Genomic DNA, 22324 nt, shown 5'->3' on the forward strand with positions numbered 1-22324 from the left:
ATTTAGGGGGAAGTGTACTGATGTCTGCGACTTACTAATGAAATGTATCCCCGCGGCGCCTGGGTGGCTCAACTGGTTGAGCGGGTTGAGTGACCTGAGCGGCCGGCTTTAGCTTAGGTCATGATCTCACAGTCTGTGAGTTCAAGCCCCACGTTGAGCTCTGTGCTGACAGCTCAGAGCCTGGAGCCTGCTTCAGATTCTGTATCTCCCTCTCTCTCTGACCCTCCCCTGCTTGCGCTGCCTCTCTCTGTCTCTTAAAAATAAATTAAAGAAACAGTAAAAAATTAAAAAAAAAAAAAAGAAATGCATCCCTGACATAAATGGGTGGAGAGATGGAAAAACAGTGAAAGACAGGAGAAAACGAGCAGAATAAAATGTTAATGGTACAACCTAGGGGGCTGGGTTCACGGGCGTTCACTGTACGGTTCTTTCAAGTTTGTTGCATATCTAAAGTGTTTCATAATAAAAAGTGGGGGAGGAAGGAAGAAAGTAACAGCCACTAGGAATCATAAGGGAAAAAGAGGTGGCTGGGGGCTCATGGGAAGAAGGGAAGCAGCAAGGGAAAGAAGAAGAACCGTTCTGTCCAGGACAGGGGCCCACAGAGGGCAGAATTGCAAAAGGCCTGGTTGACCTGGGGACAAACGATCACAGCTAAGACGGGACACATGTGGAGTTGGCGCTCAGACATTTCCTGTCGTAAGTCCTTGTCCCCAGGAGACCAGTTCCACCACTATCTGGCTTTCTGGTCCAGACAGGTCCTTGCTCCTCTCTGCCCTTTGTACCTTCCCCTGGAAACTCAGGGGACTAGTTTAGAAGATGCTTAATGTGCTTTCCAGCTCTGACGGTCTATGATACATTGCATCTGTGCAAACCACGTTTGCAAGGGTATAAGAGATACCGCAGTAGTGTCGGCACACTCCAGCCAGTCTCCTACAGGCAAAAGGCAAGGAGCATACGATCATATCAGTGTGTCTCCAGAGAGAGAAACTAGCTCTTAACCCACTGCATGTGGACTACTCACTTTGTAGGGCAGCCACAGCAAACACTGAATCAAGGAGTGGGGGCACCCCGCTCCCCGACACACAGTAGATCTCTGGGACACCGAACGTTATGGAAGCCCGAGAGAAATAAGGGGATACGTTTGCTACAGGAAAAAAATTCAAGACTATTTTGCAAAGTTCAATTTCAATACTTTCAAGATTATCTGCTCTATTATTCTCCCTCCCCTAGTCTCAGTGGCATGAATATACTTTAAATCCGATTGCATACAAGACGGTCAGATTTTCTGTGGCTTGTTTTCTCTGCTCTGTGGCTCTCTACCAAGGACACATCCTAGAGTTTGCCAAGCAATAGAAGGATGCTGCAGAAGGCTGGCTGACCTGGTTCTAGTCCCACTTCTACAATTGCCTGCTGAGTACCTACCTATAGACAAGTCACTTTCACTGTCTCCTCTCCTGTAAAATCTAACACATACCTAGCCTACATGAGGTCTAAGGTTTCTGTAACTCTGTATTCTTTGACATGATTCCTATTTCTATTCTTTGACATGACTCTTCCTACATAGGTAATATAACCTCAAAATGTATTTAATTTTTCAGTATTCCAGAGCGCTTCTGTGTATAAGGTTGCCTTTAAATCCGTAACCCAGGTGGAGTTGATGTGATCTTCATTTTAGGCACATGGAAACCAAGGTGCCGAGGGTTTGAGGTATTTGCCAAGGTTCCCCTGTTGGTCGGTGACAGAGGGAGGGCTACAGCCCAGGGACCTGAGCAGACCAAGTAGATTCCCTGGAAGAAGCACAGGGGGGGCCCTGGGAGCCCGTCCCAGATTTCAGTACCTATAACCAGCCCCCTCTTTCCCTGCTTTATCCACTCTGGTTTCCCAGTGCTTCTGGCTTCAGATCTTAAAGGGGAGGGTGTGTTTCTCAACCCAAAGGCCGTTACCTCACAAACCAAAAAACAACTTCTGGCAGGACTTCCTTCCCGCCTTTCTCCTTGGGGTGAGGGGTGGGGGAGGGGGAGGAATGGCAGAGTAGACTGCTAAGAGGTCAAGACTCATAAATGGGAGCCCGCAGCCTGGAGGAAGTCTCTGGAGTGCTTGGGGGTGGGGGAAATCCCGCTCCTCCTTGGAATAACCATGGCAAATCACCTAGGGGAAGTCTGGGATCCTCATTACTCAGGACAACAGGACACCAAGTCTAGGTCCAGATGTGCCACATCTGCAAGTGAGGCCATGACAGGAGGCGGAGAGCAAACAGGGCTAGGACCTATGGGGAAGAGGAAGGCGAGGCATGCGGTGCCATCCTCTCCCCCAACTCCATGCCTACCACGCACCAGGCTGCTGCCCCAACCTCTGCCCAGGTGAAGGCTGGGAAGGGAGGGCAGGCAGAGATTACAGGAATGGGGACTCAGACACTGCCCCGCCTTCTAGCCTTGAGGGGATAGCAGGCCAATGGTGGGCCCTCATGGCCAGGACATCTAAGATTCTTCTGAACATGTAAAGCCCCACCGTGGGGTAAGAAAGAATTTCCATAATGACCAATTGTCTAGAAGTGGCCTGAGTGCATTCCTAGCAGTGGTGATGCATCCCCAGCTGATGGGGGAAGGAGGGAGTCATCCCCTGATCCTCTCCTACTACCCAGTCCTCTACCACCCTTACCCAACACCCGCCTCCAGTGAGCTCAGAGGTTCCTGGCAAAGGCTCCCTCCCCGAGGACCACAGCAAGTCCACAGGGGTCAGAGCTGCTGCTCCCTCTGGAGACACTGGAGCCTGGGAGTCTGCAAGCACAATCCCAGTTGGCAGCAGCAGCTCTTACTCCTGTTTCCCAAACTGAAGCCTGGCCCACCCAGACTTCCTGTGCAGGGGGGACAGAGGGACAGCGGCTGCCTTTTCTCTAACAAGGGCAACGGTCGGGAGGGATTGGGTTTGCTCCTCCCCCATCTGAATGACTTCCGGGGGGTGGGGGGGGGGGGGGAGCCTCTGTGACTGTGACCTAGGAAAGAAGAAGGCCCAACGAGCTGGGAGGTAAGGGACGCCTCATCCTGATTCCTGAGGACCAACTAACTTCTCCCGCACTGGGAAGGTCAAAAGAGGAAAAGCAGCATAAAAGAATATTAATACCTACATCCGTACAAAAAGATAGGGAAATCCTGAGCCTGCTTTAATTACACAGAGGTCTACCCACATTGGACGTGTATGATCCCCAGGAAGAGGGACTGATTCCTACTCACACTCCCATTTTTTCCCAGTTGCCAATTTCCTTAGAAATCCTTTGCCTCCTGTCAAAGCTGTGCAGGAGGGGTACTGAGGCCAGCCACCGGCTCAGGAAGTCCCTGCACCTGGGTTTGTTCCAGGGGGAACCTCCCAGTGAGACCTCCCAGACCTTTCTCAAGTGGCCAGCCATGGCGAGGGGCAGTCACTCATACCCATCTCCTGTCTCCAACAGTCAAAAGCAATTCCAGCTGGGACTCTCCAATGTTAAAACACCACAAACTTTACTAAATCCACTTCACAATTCTGAATTTCTCCTTACATTTAAACCAAAACGGCTTCATCTCAGCACCTGCCCTGGGTAATGGAGAGCTGAGTGCCTTTCCACCTGGTCCACCCTCCAGGTGCCTTGTGCTTGGCGAAGGGGGAAAATACCCTGCCCACTTGCTTCTTCCCAGCTACCACCTCAAGTTCGACACAGCCTCCCCCATCTGACAAGGAGAACGCAGCGATAAGGGAGCTCAATCTTGCTCCCCTCCACTTCCAGGCTTAGTGAGCAGCTGCCTCTGGACCACCAGCCCCTCCCTTCCATACAGAGGGGCTGTCAGCAGCCTGGGCCTCTCGAGCTGTGGTGTCTGCTCCCTGCTTGTTCACCCCCCATGCTGCAAACTGCCGCTTCCCAGGCATGACAGATGTAGCTGCTATTCACTACGTTCAAGCCAGGACAAAAGCCCTCTCCAGAAGCACAAAGCCGGCAGGGATGCAGACAGGGCCAGCTTCAATAGAAGCCACCTGCTGGGCGGGGGCCCTTCTCTGCCACACCCTCCAGCACACACACATGCGCACACATATGTGGACACACACACACACACACACACACACACACACACACACCCCTTTTTAAAATTTCTCAAACCTGTGCTGACCTAGAGTCCAGGGAATTTTTCTCAAATCGCTGGACAGTTCTTCCAGAGCTGGGAGACTGCAGCCATTTCTCAGTATTCTATCAGGTTATGAATAAGTGATACGTAAAAAGGGATGCTAAGTATGTCAGAGGCGCTAGGTTTTACAAAGTTGAATACATTCTTTTGCTACAGAACTTCTCAGAACCTTGAAAATGTTAATGTGCGCTGCAGAGTGTTTCCCAGGTGTATCTGATCACAGAGCATCTCAGGCTCGGCACTCCACCAGCACATTCCAAGGCCGTCTGGTGCTTGGAGAAATGGGTGGCCCTTGCCTCCACGTTCGCCCAGTCCCCTGTACTTAGCTCTTCTACCACCTGGAGCATCGAAGAAGTACTTTGCTTACATGTTCTCCCTTCAATAACCTTCCGGAGAACGGCTGGGGGAGCAGATGAAGGAGCAGATGTGGCACACACATGCCAGCGGCACCATCCCCATTCTGTTCAACTAGTGAGGAAGCTTCTGCCAGGGCCTCTAGGGCATCGTGTGAATCTCCCCACATGCCCAAGTCAACCCTGGCTGTGAATCACTTGTGTTTATGTCACCAGGGACAAGGGTTCAACCCCAGGTGAGCAGTGGGTTTTAATCTCTCATCAAGTCTCCTCCTAAACCACCCCGACTGTTTTGCATTTGTCCACACAGGTAACTGGGTCACTGCACTCAACGTACAACCACAGGCCACTGCTATAAGGGTCACACGTGGTGTGGGTGAGCTCAGCCATCGGAACCACAGATAGCAATGGATAGGTAACATGAGAGACAGACAGCACATTAAGTCAACACTTCCCAGAAAGCCCAGTATTTTTATATTCAAACTGGGTATCTCAGATTGTCTATTGGACCTGATAGTAGTCGCTCCCCACTCACCTGCTTCTAAAAAAATATTTGTCGGGCAGACCCTAGGTTTGGCCATGTACCCGGGGTGAACTTAGAGAAGAGACCCTTCAGTAGGCCCGATGTGGGCCTTCTGCTTTGCCCACAATCACGCACTCTGAAAGGGCCTCTCCCACTGACCTCTGCAGCTGGGCACAGAGGCAGGTGCCCTGGTGACAGGTTGCAGGGTATTCTCAATCTCCCCCCTCCAGTGCGCGCGCACACACACACACACACACACACACACACACAGGAAGCCTCCGCCTCTCCAGCAGCTGCCCCTGTTCTGAAGCCACGGACCGTTCCCGGTACGCGTGTTTCTTAGAACAGCGGAGAGGGCGACTGTGGTTAATGTCTGGGCAGCAACAGGAGGCTGGGGAATTCCTCATGCCCTGGTTCTGACCTAGAAGGGAGGAGGCCCCGACGTCAGCTCTCCACTCTCAACCCTAGAAGCATCAGAAGAAAAGAGGAGACACCTCGAGGCACTACTGAACAGTCTCTATTTATCACGAAATACAAAAGTGTGTTTTTATCACCTTAGAAAAAGCCCCCAGTTTATGACTAATTCCTACCCTAGTTTTCCAAATTTCTCTTCTTGTCCACCTGGCAAAATTAGTTTGATCTATGGAAAGTGGGAGTGGAAGGTGCACGCTGACAGGAGCACCAGGAGGCTAGTGAAGCAGCCCTGGGCTGCACACCAGAGAGCAGTGACCTCAGCCAGGCCGCCCCACACACATCCCCCAACAGGTCCCCACAGAGTTAGAGAGAACAGCACCCCAGCCAGGCTGCTTCCCTCCCCCGAGTCCCTGCAGGGTTAGTGAGAACAGCACCCCAGCCAGGGCCCCCAGCCCCAAGTCCGGGCAGGGTTAGAGAGAATAGCACCCAGCCAGGCCGCTCCCCGCTCCCCCCACCCCGGGTCCCTGCAGGGTTAGAGAGAGAGAACCCTTTGGCTCTACTCATCATTCCATTTATCTTAACCGGGTAGGCTTCTGTTTGGATGTCACTGCTTCTGAAGCTGACACTTTCATTCTTGATTTTAAAAACTTTATTGTTTGAATACCAGTTTTGCCTCTGAGGCAGCGAAGGCTCCAAGCCCCGCTTGTTAATTATCAGCTGCTAAACAGTACTTTTCTGGAGAGAGCTGCTGGGGCCCGAGGCCACCCCAAGGGAAAGCTGGCACTGGGAAAGGGGCTCCGGCTCGCCGTGCAGGCTCCTCAGAATCCCAAAGACAAACGGGTGAGGGACCTACCTCTGTGGGCACACACAACACCTCAGCTCGGTACCTGGCACTGTGCTTTGCACTGGAGGACTCTGAATAAAATGAGACACGGTCCTTCTCCTCAAGGAGCTCAGAATCTAGCAGGAAGGACACAAGAGTCACTGTAATTCAAATTCACTGCAGACCTGCCTCGAGTATGAACTTCCACTAGCACGGGGAAGGGACTTCTACCTGGAATTAGGGTGAGGGGTATGCAGGTAAAATCCAAACCTCAAAGGCCAGCTATAATTCTACCAGGATTTAAAAGGATGAACAAAAGGAAGGCCCAAGGGAAGATCTGGGAGCATAAGAATGCACTCAGAGTGGGAAGCAGTCATCTCTGAAAGGGTGAGTGTGTGTGAGGGGTGGGAGTGGGAGGGAAGTTCAAAGCCAGTTTGTGTGAATACCATGTCAGCAGCGAGAGCATTACGCTGAGGGCCAGGGAGGGTGGTACTACTAAAGGTCTCTAAGCAGAAGTGAGGTTTGTGGTCCTATCTGACCAGGACTGGATGACTGGATGGCTGAGTCTCTAGGTTCTCTGAAGAAAAACAGATCAGTGTCCTCAAGAAGCAGAGTTAAACCATGCAGAGACTCGGGGACTCTTTCCCGTGGAGCAGTGCGCAGAAGGGTGGGGGGTATGCATGGGGCACAGCAGCTGGACAGCCCCTGGGACCCTGAGACGTGGACATTCCCCAGTCTCTCAGCAAGGCCTGACCATCGGAAGGATCCTGGGAATGATGTCTCATCTTTGTATCTCTCCAGAGCCCTTGGCAGGTCAAGTACTCTGAAAATGTGCCCCGACACTGGGTCATGGGCTGTGTTCAAATATCTGCATTAGTCTGAGTACAGAAGATGGAACTCATGCATTCTAGGGGCTTCAGAAAATGAAACTAGCACAAAGGAATATTACAAGTTCAAGGAACCAAATTTTGAACTCAAAAAAACACAAAACTTTAATAACAGCAAAAATTTCTTTAATGGTAAGGTTTTTTTTAAAAGCAGTAAGTTTATTTATTTTTATTATTTTTTTTAAATATTTTTGAGCGAGCGTGTGCAAGGGAGTGGGGGCTGATGTCAGACACCCAACTGACTGGCGCCACCCAGGCGCCACCCCCTTTATTAAACCTTTTTTTTAATGTTTACTTATTTTTGAAGAATCTTTATTTTTAAAGGTTATCCACAGGCGATTCTGACAACTGACTTAGTCTGAGAGCCACTGGGGTGGATGGCAATTTGCTGGGATACAGTCCTAAACTAAATACCATGTAAGGGCCCTTCTAAATGATTACTTCTTTTTACCCTCTCACCTGGGCCTTCAAACCTCTGCTGTGCTCTTCCGCAAATCCCCTTTCCAGCTCTGATACATCTTCACCAGGGTGTAGGATCATCCAGCTTTGTCTAAGACAATGTTCTGTGATGATGGAATGTTCTCCATCTGTGCTGCCCAATACAGTGCCCACTAGCTAGATGAGACTACCGAGCACTTGAAAGGAAGCTAGGGCTACAGAAGAACTAATTCCTAATTTTATTTTATTCAATTAAAATAGGCACACACGGGGAGGGGCTACTCTATTGGCCGGAGCAGCTTCCTGTGAAAGGGGGCTTCTGTTTTCCCTGTGGGGTTCAGGTAAACGGGCAGACTCCCCTGACCACCACCTCTCCGAGCGCTTTTCCAGCCTACAGTGAACTACCTGACGACAGAGAGGTTAGATTCAAAGAACATGGCAGGAAAGGGGGAGCTCCGTGCCAGCTGTACCAAAGACAACAGGTCCAGGGAACAAAGAGCCCCAACTAAAACTCTCACTCCTAAGGACTTTGCCCTTCCCTGCCTGAGAAAGCAACCGACAGCGGCAGCCCCGGAGGCACCAGCAGCCCAGGGAGTGGGGCGTCGCCCAGCTTGCTCAGAGCAGGCGGACATCGTTCTTCGGGAGGACCTAGAACACCCCTTGGTTGACTAAAGTTGGACTCTCAGAGGTGTGTAATGGAACTTTTTGGCTGTACTGGGGTGCAGAAACCCAAGAGAGAGAAAAAGAATCTCACAAAACAAAAACAAACCCCAAATCCACTACTTTTCAAGACCTCACAGTTTTTCAGCAGGTAAAAGAGATCACGTGCATGCTTTCGAACATAACTGGACTCCTGCCCAGGTACAGTACCGAGGCCAAAGTCAAACCCGACCAAGGACTCCAGATGGACATGTGTGGTCTTCCAGCCTGGATTCCTGCCCCCCCCGCCCCCCCATTTCAGGCCCTCTTTGCCCACCATCTGCCTACACACATGCTCTGAATCTACCACAAAGTCTGGTCACCTGAGCTGAGACGCACTGCTTCAACCTTTTGGAATATCAAAGGAACACACAGACTGATGCGGCATCAGGAGAGGCCAGGGGGGTATCAGAAACCACCTGTCATATTTCAACAGCTCCCACTGTCAAGGAGAGGCCACTGAGCAAGCCTCCGGGTAGCCAACCTGATGCAGGGAAGTGGACTCAGCGAAGCAGAACACTGGAGGGGAGGAATAGTGGGGAAAGAGGGAAGAAAGATCAAATACAAAAAGCAACGTGGGGATGAAGCAATGGCCTCCATCAAAGACTGGATACTGTTTGTGAAGTTTACTGGAAGATGGTTTTCCTCCTTCTAGAAAAAGAAGAAAGAAAAGAAAGAGAAAAGGAAAGAAAGAAAAAGGAAAGAGAAGAGAAGAGAAGAGAAGAGAGAAAAGAAAAGAAAAGAAAAGAAAAGAAAAGAAAAGAAAAGAAAAGAAAAGAAAAAAAAGAAAAGGAAAGAAAACAATGTTGCAACTTCCTTCATCACCACACGTGCTCAGGAAAAAACCCCAGGCCTTGCTTCACTTTCCCATCTGTGCTAACGGTCGGCTCCATCCTGGGCCCTGACTTATGGGCTCCTGAGAGGAAGGAAGCAAAGATGGCCAGGGCTGGGGGGACAGAGAGCCTCCCCATCACCCAGCATGCCGCCTGCTGGCTCCTCAACTGGGAGGCTGAACACAGGATGGATGTGATTCTTCAGAGTGAGAGAGTAGTCCTGTCAGGACCCAAAGGAGGGTAACACTAAGTGCAGCCACAGGTTCAGCCCGACCCTCTCTTTTTTATTACCTCTTTCCTCCCTGGCTCCCTGGTCAGCCAGCAACACCCACACCCAAGCATTTCCTATTACCAGAAAGATCCCTGGGAGGAGGTCAGCTCTTTGCCCTTCAGCCAAACAGAAGACAGGAGTACCAGTGTCGTTTTTCACCATTACCCCTCAGAATCCGTGGGTTCCCCCTCGGTGAGTCACAGATGTGATTCCATGATGTGTCCTCTGCCCATGCCAGGCAGAAGTGAGCCCTTCCACCCTGAGGAGCCCACCCCGTGTCTCTGTACCCTCTGTGGCCACCTGCTTCCCTGCCACCATCTCCCCAGACCTCTTTCTTCCTGTGTAAACCCAGAAATCAGGCCACCTGGCCTGCCTCCGTCCCAGAGGTACTGCCTTTGCCAGAGATTGTCAAATGGGAGTGCGTGTGAAAGGGCACAATCCAGACTGGTGGGGGGGGGGAAGGGGGGGCAGTATTCATTCCGTTTACATGCACACAGGTGTTCACTCCTGTTCTGAACTGTAAGGCCCACACCTTATCATTGTGGCAATTTGCACAAAATAAGCATTCCATAAATATTTGATGATACAACATACATTGCTAGGTCAGCTGAGTACTAGATTATAAGGGAGTCACAGAGGAACTATTAGGCAGTATTGCAAAAGCCAGAGGAGCCCAGGTTTTAGCGTAAGCCACTCCCACCATTAACTGCCTCAGGGCTTTGCGGCAGGGATTCCTTCAATGCCCTGCCCCCTCCCCTCCCCTCCCAGTATTTCCACTGTGCACTCACCTCCACCTTCCCAGTAAACCCTTCCCTGAGCCACACACATTCTAGGGCTTCCTCCCTCCTTCATTTTTGCCACTGTAACTACCACTATCCGTCAAACTGCGTCATTTAATTGATTACATTTTGTCTGTCCCCCCTTGCTAGGATCCAGGCTCTATGCAGGTAAGATTTAGTTGTTGTTTTTTTTTCTTTCCTTCTGTTTTGTACACCCAGTGTATCCCCAGAGCCCAAAACGATATATAGCACTTAGTAGATACTCAACAAATGGTTGTTAATGAATGCACTATTCTGAACAAGTCTGATCATATTTCCCTTTCTGTAAAATGTATTTTGTAAGTACTCTTACTTTGCAGTATTAATGTAGGGAATTAACAAGAATATAAGTAAGACACCTAACACAATGCTTGACACATAGGATCTGCTCAAGAAAGACTTGTTGTTACTCTGGGAACCCCTCACAGGGTTGCTAAACCTTCAACAGGGATCTGAATGGGGCAGAAGGTTGACGACTGTTATATGTATCAAAGTCCATCTGCTGTTCTGATCTATCCTTAGGGAGGCTGCAAAGTCATATCCTCAGCACTGCTAATTAATTTTCTTGACTAGTAAGTTGCTTTGGATCTCAGAGGGATTGAAGGCACCCTAAGGCAAATCCTGCTTAGAAAGGCATGAGTCTAGTCAAAGCTGCTGGAAAGAATCAGCCTTCATTGTTCCAAATTCTTCTCATCTCATATAGCAGAGGTATTAAAGGGGTCTGAACCCAAGGGGATGACCCTGACTAGTCTCCCATTCGAGGCTAATCCTGCCATCTGGGCCTCCTGATGGCCAGTCAGCAGGGAAGACAAGACCAGGCATGGAGGAGAATAAATGTTTATAAACATCGGTTGAATGGCTGAATGAATAGAAATACTACAGCCCGGAGAAGGGTGAAAGAACACTGGACTCCACAAAGTGAGGGCAGAGAGGATGCCTCTGCTATCCGGAGCGTGGGCCACCCCACGTCTTCCAGCACAGGGCTGTATTCCCAGCGGTGGAGTTACAGAAGGAGTAATACAGAAAGCCCTTCTTTCGAGGCAGGCGTCCTCTGAGATCAACTCTGAGACCTCTGATTCACAAATGAGGAAACTGAATGAGGCCCAGACAGGTTCTCAGACCTGCTGAGGACCACAGAAGCCAGGTCCCCTTCTGTTTCTCCTACAACTCTGCGGCGTGGAGTCAAGTGGCCCCATGAGGTTCAAACCTCTGACCTCAGACCTGGCAGCCTTGGTAGTCAATGCGGGTGTTCTGGCCTCACACAGGAGGAGCAAGGCCAGCAGTAAGATCACCTTGGACTACATCTGTGTGTCTCTGCTTTGTCTGGAGCTAACTAGAGGATGCCAAGAGCCAGAGGAGAGCTGGCTAGTTCCACATCTGTCCCTCCCTCAGAAAATTCTCCGAGAGGCCGAAGGGTCATCTCCATGGTGGAACAGGAAAAGGAGGGGCTCTGCAACGGGGAGGAGAAAGACAGGAGGCATCAATGGGAAACTGTGGTCAGGGCCCTTACAAGAAAGAGAAATCCGTTAGCAGAAACAGAAGGTGCCAGCTTGAGTCAGCAAATCCGAATGCGTGGAGGAAAGAAATGCCCAGAAGACTATTCCGCTATGAATGGCTTCGTGGCAGACAGGAGGGGGAACAGGGACAGACACTCAGGGGGCTTCACTACACACCTGGCTCCATCTCCAAGAGCCCAGCCCAATACTGTTCCAGGCCCGGGGCTGTCCCCCTCCACCCTGAGGATCACCCTTTGTACCTTATATATGTGTAGATAGCATCCACTGTTATTCGGTTATCGCACCTTTATTAGGCAACGAGGTATAATGCATGATGCCAAAATACTCCATGAAGTTTTTCTAAATGAAGGCATAGAGTCACATGTAAATAAGAGACTATAAAAAGACTTACGATGTGAGTCTTCAGGACCATACAATCCAATCTCTAGAGAGGCCCCCTGAACATGGAGACACCGTCTTCAACCGAAATAGAAGGGAAGAGTGTCTTGGCAAGTTTGGCAGGGAAGGGTGGGGGAGACCCACCTCTGGAGGGAAGACTTTCATAAGAGTGGCAGCATTTGTACAGGGTGGAGTAGGTAGATACAGACAGGGGTGGGGCCGGAGGCACAGAAGATACAGATGAACAGATGGCACACACACCAGGGGCAAAGGTGACAGCGGAGTGGGGGGAGGGTCCTATTAAGGAAACAGCAAATGTAAGCCCCTTAAGCTGAAACATAGCAGTCGTTCAGAAAAAAACAAAAACACAACCAAAAACCAGAATGGGGTCAGGTGGAGGAAGGATCTGAAAATCTCCTGTACTCTTACAGGCAAAGGGAACCTCCTGAAGGGTTTAAGCGGGAAGCTTCGCTTTAGGCAAAGTAAGCCCCCATGGGCTGTAAGGGACTGAGGGGCAAGACCTTTGTTCCCAGCCTGAGGTTCTCAGAGTCAGCTCAGTCTGCCCCTCGCCCCACACCCCCTACTCTCCATCCCTTCTTTCTCTAATTATATACCTCAAACTCAATTTTATGTTCTTTTTAAAAATCTAAGGCAAGGTAACCAAAACAAATCCATGAAACCAGAAGGGTCAAGACACAGGCGAAGGGGCGCTCGCACCCCTCTTCCTCCTCCCTAGGAGCACCGGGAACTAGTGCCCTGCCAGGGGAGGGGACATGAAGGCAGGAAACCCCTGGGAATCCCACATAGGCTCCAGTGGAAGGGATGTGCTGCGTGGGAGCCCGGCAGTCAGAGGGAATAACAAAACTTCCTGGTTTCTATAAACATTAGTATTTACAAAGCAGGCTACGATATACACTCATTCTGTCCCCATGGCCTTCTGCCTTTCAGAGATCTGGGTGCCTGGATACAGGGGCACTGTGCCAGGGCACAAGATGGCCCCTGCTACCCTCCCCGGCACAGCAGAGGAGACAGGGTCCTCCAGTCCCAAGGCCCCGGTGGCCTCTGCACCAGTCCACCTGCATTCCTAGGATGCTGTGCGTTCCACACCTGTGGCCTCCAATGCCCAGGGCCCCCACCTCTGCTCCCCTGCCCCCTCGGTGCTCTGTGGTGCTCTGTGCTCTACACAAGTCAGGCCAGTCAGGCAACCTGCAGATTCCTCACTCAGAGAGGCTCCACTTCCCTGGCCCGGCCTTTAGAATCTACGAGGCTTCCTCTAAGAATTACAGAAGCCAGAGGAGGAGGCCGGGACAGAGAAGAGGGAGGGTACGGTTACTCCAAGGACAGACAGGGGCTCCTTCTGTCAGAGTTAAAAATAAACTCTTCGCAATTTACACCCAACTCCTCCCTCCAGAAGCCAATGGGCCTTGGCAGATAAATCTCTCCCTGCAGAGGAAATGAGGCCCCGCAGGGACAGACTGGAGGAAGCAGTCCATGGAGACATGGTCCAGTATGGAACCCTAGCCAAAGCCAGAGAGCCCCCCAAGACCTACCTCGCTTTTATTACTCTTCCCCCACTTACACCTTCTCCCGAACAAACCCCAATCCCAGAAAAAAAACACAGAATCCTTCTGGGTATGGTTAGTATCAGCACCTGTCCAAGGATTAGAAAAATTAGGAAGAAGAGAATGCCAAAGTCAAGCTAAAAGAAAGAGTCTGCCCAGTATCTATCAGTTAAGCCACCTGAGCCCCTTTCCTCACGTTGTCCTCTAGGTGTCCAGGATCTCTAGGCAGTAGGGGAAGAGGCCACCTCAGCAGACACCAGTCAGCATTTCCCCTGCCCTCAGTCAGGAGACCGAAGAGACCCATGCTCTCTGTGACATCCTGCAGGTGGCGAACCTGGGAGGGCCAGAGGGGCCTGACTCCAGAAGGAGGCTCCAAGAGCCAGGGCCCGGTTACCCTTGGAAGCCAGCAGGATGAGGTCACTCTTGTGAATGCGGTAACCTGAAGCCCCACGCTGCAGGGGTGGCGAATTTAGCTCAGCAGAAGGGCAGGAGTGCCAGGGCAGGGAGCCTGCTCAGTCACAGGGCAGTCAGGGTGAGGGCTGGTGCTGCCTGGAGGAAGCCAGAGCAGGAGACAAGCACAGGGGAAAGTCTCGGTGACTCTGGGAACTTATGCAGCCTCCCCCCAACCCTTTGCCTCGTGAGGAAGAAGCAAGGCGAATTCTTTGTACACACTGCCCCTTCTCCTATGGCCTGAGCTTGGGAGGTGGCTGGGGGGCAATACACGTTTCTGGGCTCCAGGGGTGAGCGGAGCCTGGTGCTGCTCCGGGTATCATATCTCACTCCCAGCGTTTGGAAAAGTGAGTTGTGAGTTGCCCCCAACTACCTGCCGCGCTCAGGAGGGCAAATGGGGAGATGAGAAGTGAAAAGAGGGTGGGCTCAGCGGTGTGGCAGGAAGCGCTGGGGCAGACAGAAGGGCCGGACGGCACGGGGAGGACTGCAGCAGTGGCAGGTTTATTTTTAGCTGTTGGGACAGAGGGGCTGAGTAACAGGTCTCTCCCTGGGTGAGAGGCCAGGTTGCAAATGTCCAGTGTGCAGGGTGGGAGCCTAGCGACAATATGGATGGTCACAACGGCAGCAAAGTGATCAACTCAGTCACCTGCCACAGAAGGGTCGGGGGCAGCGCGCCCCATCAGAGCATGAAGGTGGAGGAGCCTGCAGGACTTGTCAGTAGATCCCTTTCACCTTTGCTTTGGTCACAAGAAGAATCCGTGTAGATAAGCCAAGCAGAGGGAAGGCATCAGCAGTATAGCTTCCTTTGTCACCATCAACTTGTCTGAGACAGAAAAGGCTTCAAATGGTGGTCGGCCACATAGCTTCCACCTTCAGTCACCACTCCTCACCTTCCAGATGAGTGCTGGATGGACACTGGCCAGGGAGATGCCTGGAAACGTCCCTCAAGAGTAAGATGCCCTTTCATATGACCCTTTTGGATAGCTCATGTTCCTAGCAGAATAAATACACAGCTTGGCCAGTCTTGGAGGGAACATGAGTTACTGATGGGGGTTGACCTTGGGGCCATGTCCCAGCCTCTCCTACCTGCCAGCTAGCACACAGAGAGGTTTACTGGATCAGAGAATAAAGACCCCCCAAAAGTGTACTGCCAGAGGCCCATCCCCCTTTCCACGGTGTCTCCTCTTCCTCCAGCCGCCTATGATGGCCTGGAGCACAGGACTCCATGGTCCAAAGCTCCAGGGCTGAAGCCACTGTTTTAGCATCTAGTGAGCAAAAAGAAAAAAAAGAGAACAGACATCGCCAGGCATCCCTCTCTCCCCCAGCTTCTTTGGACTTCTGATACCCAGTCTTACCCAGCCCTAGGGGGTTGCTGAGTGGCACCTGGATGTAAATCCTAATTTCCTCATCAGCTTTAGGAATCAGTCGCCAGCTCTCACCCCAGGACAGTCCCCAGCCCACACCATATCTTTAGGTGTATTAGAAGAAGGCACCCATTTGGATGGATGCAGCCACAAGCCAACGTGAAGCCTAGTGGACGGTAGGTTAGACTGCAGCCTTCGCTCCCTCCCTCAGCTGGGGCCCCCTCCCCATGCAGGGCACAGTCCACACACCAATCACACCGGTCTCTTCTGGCCCCACATCTCAACTGGGAAAGAAGTTGTAGACGGGGAACATAAATTCCTCATCTCCACCTTGAGACACCGCTACGCTAAGATTCTTCTGACTTCAAGGAAAGAACAGATTCACACCCCACTGAGTTATTTGGTCCTTCCTCCCTGCCAAGGTGGAACACTTTCCACTTCCTCACACAAGAGAAGTGATGCTTGGGCAGTGAGGATTGTTAATTAACTGGGCATGGGCTTCCCTGGAGCCCGGCATCAAGCCTATGCAAAGGTCATCCACTCTGGCCCAAACGCTGCTGATGGTCAGACATGGGGCTGGTCAGCAAGCCCTCTGGCCAGCTCGTGGCCTCTTGCCTCCAGCACAGCCCTCTACTACCCCCCAATGCCGGTGCCCAAAGAGCAAGTGGTAGCTTGACCTCTGCCACGAGCACCAAAACCTGGAAAATGTAACTGACCTCCTCCAGGTCACATGCCCAGTAAGCAGGGCACATAGACTAGACCCCATTTTTTTGCTTTCTCATCTAACACATAACCACCTCTCTAAAAAGCTGTATCTGTGTATATCATAAAATACAAAATATCAGTATTCCTCTAAAGACCAGAAAAGGTATAAAGGTCTGATGTGGGTCACATATCTGATGTACATCAAACCGCCCGGTGGCCTGGCCCCTTCTCTTTGCCAATGTCCCCATTTATAAGGTGACCTACGTAGGAAGAACCTAGTGCCTAGAGCTCAGTTTTGCTGCCAGGTCTACACTCCCAGCGCTACTACCTCTAGCAACCAAAACACCAAGAAACCCTAAGAGGAGGTCCCGGGGAACTGTGTCCCTGATGCCTGATGCCAGGTAAGGCCTTGAACAACCACTGCACCCCTCCTGCCTACCCGCCCGGTCTGGTGGGATGGAAGGAGCCCTCGCTCCCTCCCTCGGCCGGGTGCCCTCTTGCAGGGCACAGCCCGCACATCAATCATAGCGGCCATGTCTGGCCCCACACCTCAACTGGGAAAGACGTTGCAGACGGGGAACATAAAGAATTCCTCATCTCCACCTTGCGACACCGCTACACTAAGATTCTTCTGACTTCAAGGTAAGCACAGACCCACACCCCACTGAGTTTCTTGAAGGAGTCAAGAAAGATGACAGGAGTGTCCTCAGCACTAAGGGGCAGTGATGAGTGGGTCTCTGAACCACCGGGCCTTGAGTCATTACGGACAGCACTTGCAGCCCCTTGGAACCATCCCCACCCTGCCTGCCCACCTCCCTCCTGGACACGGAAGAACTAGTGCAGACAAGGGAAGAGAGGAGAAAAGAGACCCCACATGACCCTCAGAAGGGCCTGCAGCAGAAGAGAGGACCTCAAACCAGAAGGGAGAGTCCCAACTTAGCAGGCAAGGGCCGCTTGGGAATCGTGGAAGGGACTCAAATGCAGATGCCTGCCCTGTCCTTCCCACTTGTGGCTGACATTCCTCCTGGCCAGGCCGCCAAACATCCCTGGGATTTGCGGGTGACCAGAGCCTTGGCCCCTCCTCCAACCCCAGGATCTGGCCAGGGAGTAAGTCTGCAGTCCTGAATCTTGGCTCCTCCAGACCTCTCCCTGGAGTCCCTGACCTGCTTCTTAAGGGGAATCGTCAATGGATGATGGGCCGGCTCCTCTGGGCCCAAGCAGTCAAAACACCTAAACCATATCAATCATTACCAACACCTTCATCCTTCTGGAGCCTCTTCATTTTCCGGGCGCCCACTGATACCTAGTCTCAAGGCCTGGGCTGCTTTTCTCCCCACTTCCGGCAGCCACTGACCCCAGATCTTAGCTGGGAGATTATTTTCAACTCCATCAAAACCCAGAATTCACAAGTGGAAAAGGACCAGGAGCTGACCCAACTTTGATCTGGCCTCAGTGAATGCCAAGAGCCCCGATGCAGTCAACAGGGGCCAAGGCCCCAAGAGAGGGAGGGGCTCTCTGAAACCAGAAACTAGAACCTCCCAGCCCAAACCTGTGATTTGTCGCCCTTCTTTGCAACAGCCTGTTTGTTTACTTCGTGCCCCTCAGATATTTTAAAACCTGCTTTTAATACAAAGAGAGTTCAGGCTTAATTCTGAGCGACTAGCCCTACACACTCCTTGCCAACTTGCCTCCTGTTCTCCCCTCAGAGCCAGGGTCTCCATCTCTGACAAATCTACTCATAGTTCAAAGGCCCAGCGATGAGCCATCCATGGCTCCTTGCATCCTCACAGATTTCCGATCTGAAGCCCTTCTATTCCCAATCACATGATTTAACCTCTAGACCAGCAAAGTCTAGTAGAACCTTCTACAACGATGAATATATTCTTCTGCACTATTCAATTCGGTGCCTTTAACCAGTGTAGCTACTGAATATTTGAAATGTGGCTAGCAACTGATTTTTAATTTGATTTAGCTTAATTAATTTGAACTTAAATAGCATGCGTGGGTATTGGCTGCCATACTGGACAGTGCAAACCAAGTTTGTTAATTTTGCCTTCTCCAAATCGGCTACTTGACCCCCTAAATTTGAGGGCACCATGTAGGTCTGTCTCACCCACACAAGTAAGCATATGATAGAATGCTCAGCAAACCGTTAACTACCTATAACCTCAGTGGATATAAAAGAGACTGATCTATTAGTCGATGAAGCTTTCCTCACCGTGCGATTCCACCCAGCAAACCCCATCGTGGGACACTGCTTCTCACACAGCCGCACTGCCTATCACGCTCCCTAGGAAGGGCACAGCATGAGGTGTGCTGGTGAGGATGCTGCCTGTATTCTGGGGTTGTGGGAGCTCCGGTGTTTCCCCTCTAACAGCATTCAGACCAACCATAGCGGTTCCGATGATCTCCCCTTCAGAACAACAAAGGAAGCCACACCACAGTGACACGAGGTGACCTGGGGAAGGAGGACCACTGGAGAAAGGAAAGGAGAAGACATCACAGGACCTTGTCTTCTCCTATCCACGCAATGGAAAGATAAACAGAGATAAGGTAGGACAACATTCTGTTATTGTGTAAAGCAATAATGTGCTTCACCTAATCAGAGTCACACAGCAGAGAGGGAGAAGAGTGCCAGCTTTAATTAAATTTGCTCAGCTAATACCCAAGAGTCACCGTGACATGGTGAAGCAGGAAGCAGCTGAGGAGACCCATGAGGAATAAGTGGATTACACAAGTGTATTGAGACTAGGTGTCCTTATCAAAGACATAGTTAATAGAATTCTCATGTTTTTCTACAAAAAATAATAAGTTAGATTTATATCAAACATTCCCTAAAAAAGGAAGATGGTGTATAAAAAAAAATTATGTTAAAAAAGCTTGTTACCATATTTAAAACTCATGGAGCTGCTGAGTTGGTACAGAAGCTGCCCACCACACCTCCCGCAACTTCGGGGGGCTTTGCTGGGGAGGCAATACGTCCCCACCCAGCACCCCCTGGCCAGCAATCAAGGGGGTAAGGGAGCTGCTCCCTAGGCTAGAGCAGCAGCCAATTCCAGGCCTGAGCCTGCTGACATCACTGCAGTTTCGAAGTGGGAAGAGGCCTGCGACAGGGGATCAGGCATCCTGGGTTCTATCCTGCCTCTGCCAAGTGCATGGCTATGCTACCTCAAGCAGGTCTTTGCTCTGGGCCTTGGTTTTCTCAAATCTGCACAAGGAGGGGGTTAGATAAGATGACCTCTGAGGTCCCTTCTGACTCTGACGAAGTACGGGAATGACTCAGAACTTAGCAACAGGAGCCAGGAGAGATGGTGAGGTAAGGTCATGGCACGCACTAAAAGCATGGAGATGGTAGCTCTTGTAGATGGAGGGAGAGAAGCAGCAGGGTGAGTTGGGACTTTTTTTTTTTTTTTTTTTTTTGGAAAGCACTGATTTCACTTAAGAGGGTTAAGAGTTCACCAGACCACAGACGGCACAGGGCATCTGGGCACCCGCCACCCCCCATTAATTCTCAGAGCTGAGAAGCAGCAGAGGTCAGAACCCCCATCCGAAGCAATCTCCACCCCCACAGCTCCTGCCCCAAATCCCCAGGAATGGCCTAACACAGTGGAGAGTGGAGGTCTGATCCGTTTTTCCTCAGGCACCTACCAATGGGGCAATCTGTCCTAGCCCACAACATCTACCTCCCCTTGCTTTATAGTCCAACCACTCCTGGTTTTGAAAATCATTGCACCACTCACCTTCAGCACCGAAGGTTAATTTCACCAAGATTCAAGATCTAGAAATCTCTTTGGTGTGTGTCTCGAACAGGATTCATTGGACCAGATTCCCCCTACAAGCTGTAATTATGTCTTAGCCAATATTTGGACATAGAAGTGCTGTTGACACTGTCAGTCTCTGAATGTCTCATACCTTCTCTCTTCCTCTATTATTAAGTTTTTACACAAAGATGTGTGGGAATCTGCAATTTAACAGTTGAGCCAACTTACAAGATCTGGGAGCAGACTGCCTGTCAAAACAGTCTGACTTCAATCTGCGCCCACTTCCAACCCGAGAGGGATAAATTATGAGTGTTATTTAAAATGCTGCTGGGTTTTTCCTTTCAAAACTAAAGGGAGGATATACCTGAATCTCTCTCCTATAAATTACAATAACAGAAATCTGAATTACAATAGAAATCTGAATTGCCACCCTAAAATATTTTTAGAGTGTAGTTTTATGTGTCATTAAATAGAATAAATAGAGGTTGAGAGCTTTTGTTCTCAATTCTTTATACAATATTCCAACTATCCAAGGGCATGAGTGAGCAGCTTTCGTCCCCAAACTGCTGATGGGTGAGGGCAGATGGCCTCTCGGAGGGATAGAAGACTCTCCCAGAAAGGATGTCTGTCGCTTCCTCACACGTACAAGTTAACTGTGGTCAAACAGTATTCACTAGACTCTATTCCCCAAGGTCAGAGACACAGTTAAACCACCGCTCCTACTCCCTGTCCGCAGTTAGTTGTATGGGAAAAGAGGTCTAAGGCACACTGGCCAAAAGCGCACAGCAACAACTTAGAGAAGCCAAAGAAATCTGACAGCGTTAGGGCTAGCTGAAAGCTCTTCCCCAGGAGGACGAAAGCAGCAGGAAAATCATTTCAGAGGCCTGAAAATCTGGAAATTGGACATGCAACTGCAGAGTGCCAGCCTCTTATTACATCAAATTATATATTCCAGCAGTTCCAAAAACTCACACTTATCTGAGTTTTGTATTAAGAGCTGAAATAAAGCTAGCTTGGGGGGAGGGTAGACATGAGGGAAAAAAGAAAAATATAACACAGGAAGTATTTTTCTCCCCCTCCAATCATTAAGACACCCCAGGGGAAATAGGCGTAATGTGTCACCTTCAGAGATGTGGTTTGATCTGAAAACTGTCTGAGGGGAAAACCTTTTTAAGTGACCCTGAACACCGGTTCACACTGCAGGGGGGGACCCACCCACCTCATCAGGCCTCCAAGTCCGTCCTGTTTATCTTCTGAACTAGGTATTCTCACTTAAATCCTCGTTCCCCAACCCCCACAACCACCACACCCCCCTTAAAAAAAAAAAAAAAAAGAGGTTGGGTTTCCCCAGCTCAAGGGAAACGCTCCCTCCTACTGTCCACCAATCGCCCACGTCCAGGGCTCAAGTGGCCATCTCTGATTTGCGGAATCAGCACCCGGCCAAGCCGTGGTTTGGAGACCCGGTTCACAATGATCAATGGAGCTATGGAAACAGCAGACATCGTGCCGGAGCCTGCTGGCCTCCCATCTGGAGCCTCACAGACACTGAAGGTAGGAGGGGGGGCCTGCACTCGGTTCAAAACAGTCCCTCCCCCGCGCCCGGGAGGCGGTGTCCCCGCGGAATCTCCAGGCTGGCACCTCCCGGGCCGGCGCGCCCCAAGGCGGCATGGCCGCATTCGGGAGGCCCAGGGAAGTGAAATCACACATTCCGGCTCCCAAATAAGGAGCGAGGCTAAATAAACCTCTGAGATCCGACTTCTCCAAACTAACCGACCAACCAGCTCAATGAGTAATGGGCCTTTTGTGCCCGCAGAAAGAAAGAGAGGAGGGAGGAGAGGATGGGGAACCACAACCCTCGAAAATCACTTCCTTGAGCCAGGGTGAAATTAGCAGAAGTGGTCCCGAAGCCAACCGTTGCTACTCGGCTGGATTCCGCTCAAACCCCAAAATGGCAGAGTCCTCAAGAGTCCTCTCGGGTCCCGCCACTCGCACCCGGAGGTGACCGGAAACTCGGTCAGGCGGCGTGGTCTGCGCGGACTCGACCTTCCCCGCGGCCTGCCCACCTCCAGCCGCGCACTTGGCTCCCCTCCGGCGCCCGGGACCCACAACCCCGCCGCGGCCACTCCTCCGCGGCCGGGACGGCCGGACGCACGGTCCCGGCAGGGTCGGCGCAATAGCGCCCGGCCACCATGCGCTTCGGCCGCTCGGGAGCGCTGGAGGTCGTCCCCGGGAGCCCCCCGCCCCGTGCCCGTCGTCCCCTCCCCCGGCCCCCAAACCTACTTTTAGGGCGAATTTCTCCTGGGTCCTCTTGTTGAGGATCTGCAAAACTTTCCCGTTGATACCCAGTCCGAGGACCTGGGTGGTGACCTTGTAGTCG

General features: G+C 51.2%; 1 protein-coding gene across 1 annotated transcript in view; it reads right to left on the bottom strand.

Moving 5' to 3' along the window:
* MAPKAPK2 (MAPK activated protein kinase 2) overlaps positions 1 to 22323 on the bottom strand; it is a gene marked incomplete at its 5' end in the record, with an annotated part of 44936 nt that extends 22613 nt beyond the window's left edge. The window contains one exon of the mRNA XM_029933380.1: positions 22228 to 22323. Coding sequence (XP_029789240.1) covers positions 22228 to 22323 — 96 coding nt within the window. The remainder of the gene's footprint in view (positions 1 to 22227) is intronic.
* Position 22324: the final 1 nt, after the last annotated feature.

The sequence above is a fragment of the Suricata suricatta genome, chromosome 3, assembly GCF_006229205.1.
Source record: "Suricata suricatta isolate VVHF042 chromosome 3, meerkat_22Aug2017_6uvM2_HiC, whole genome shotgun sequence".
NCBI classification, from domain to species: domain Eukaryota; kingdom Metazoa; phylum Chordata; class Mammalia; order Carnivora; family Herpestidae; genus Suricata; species Suricata suricatta.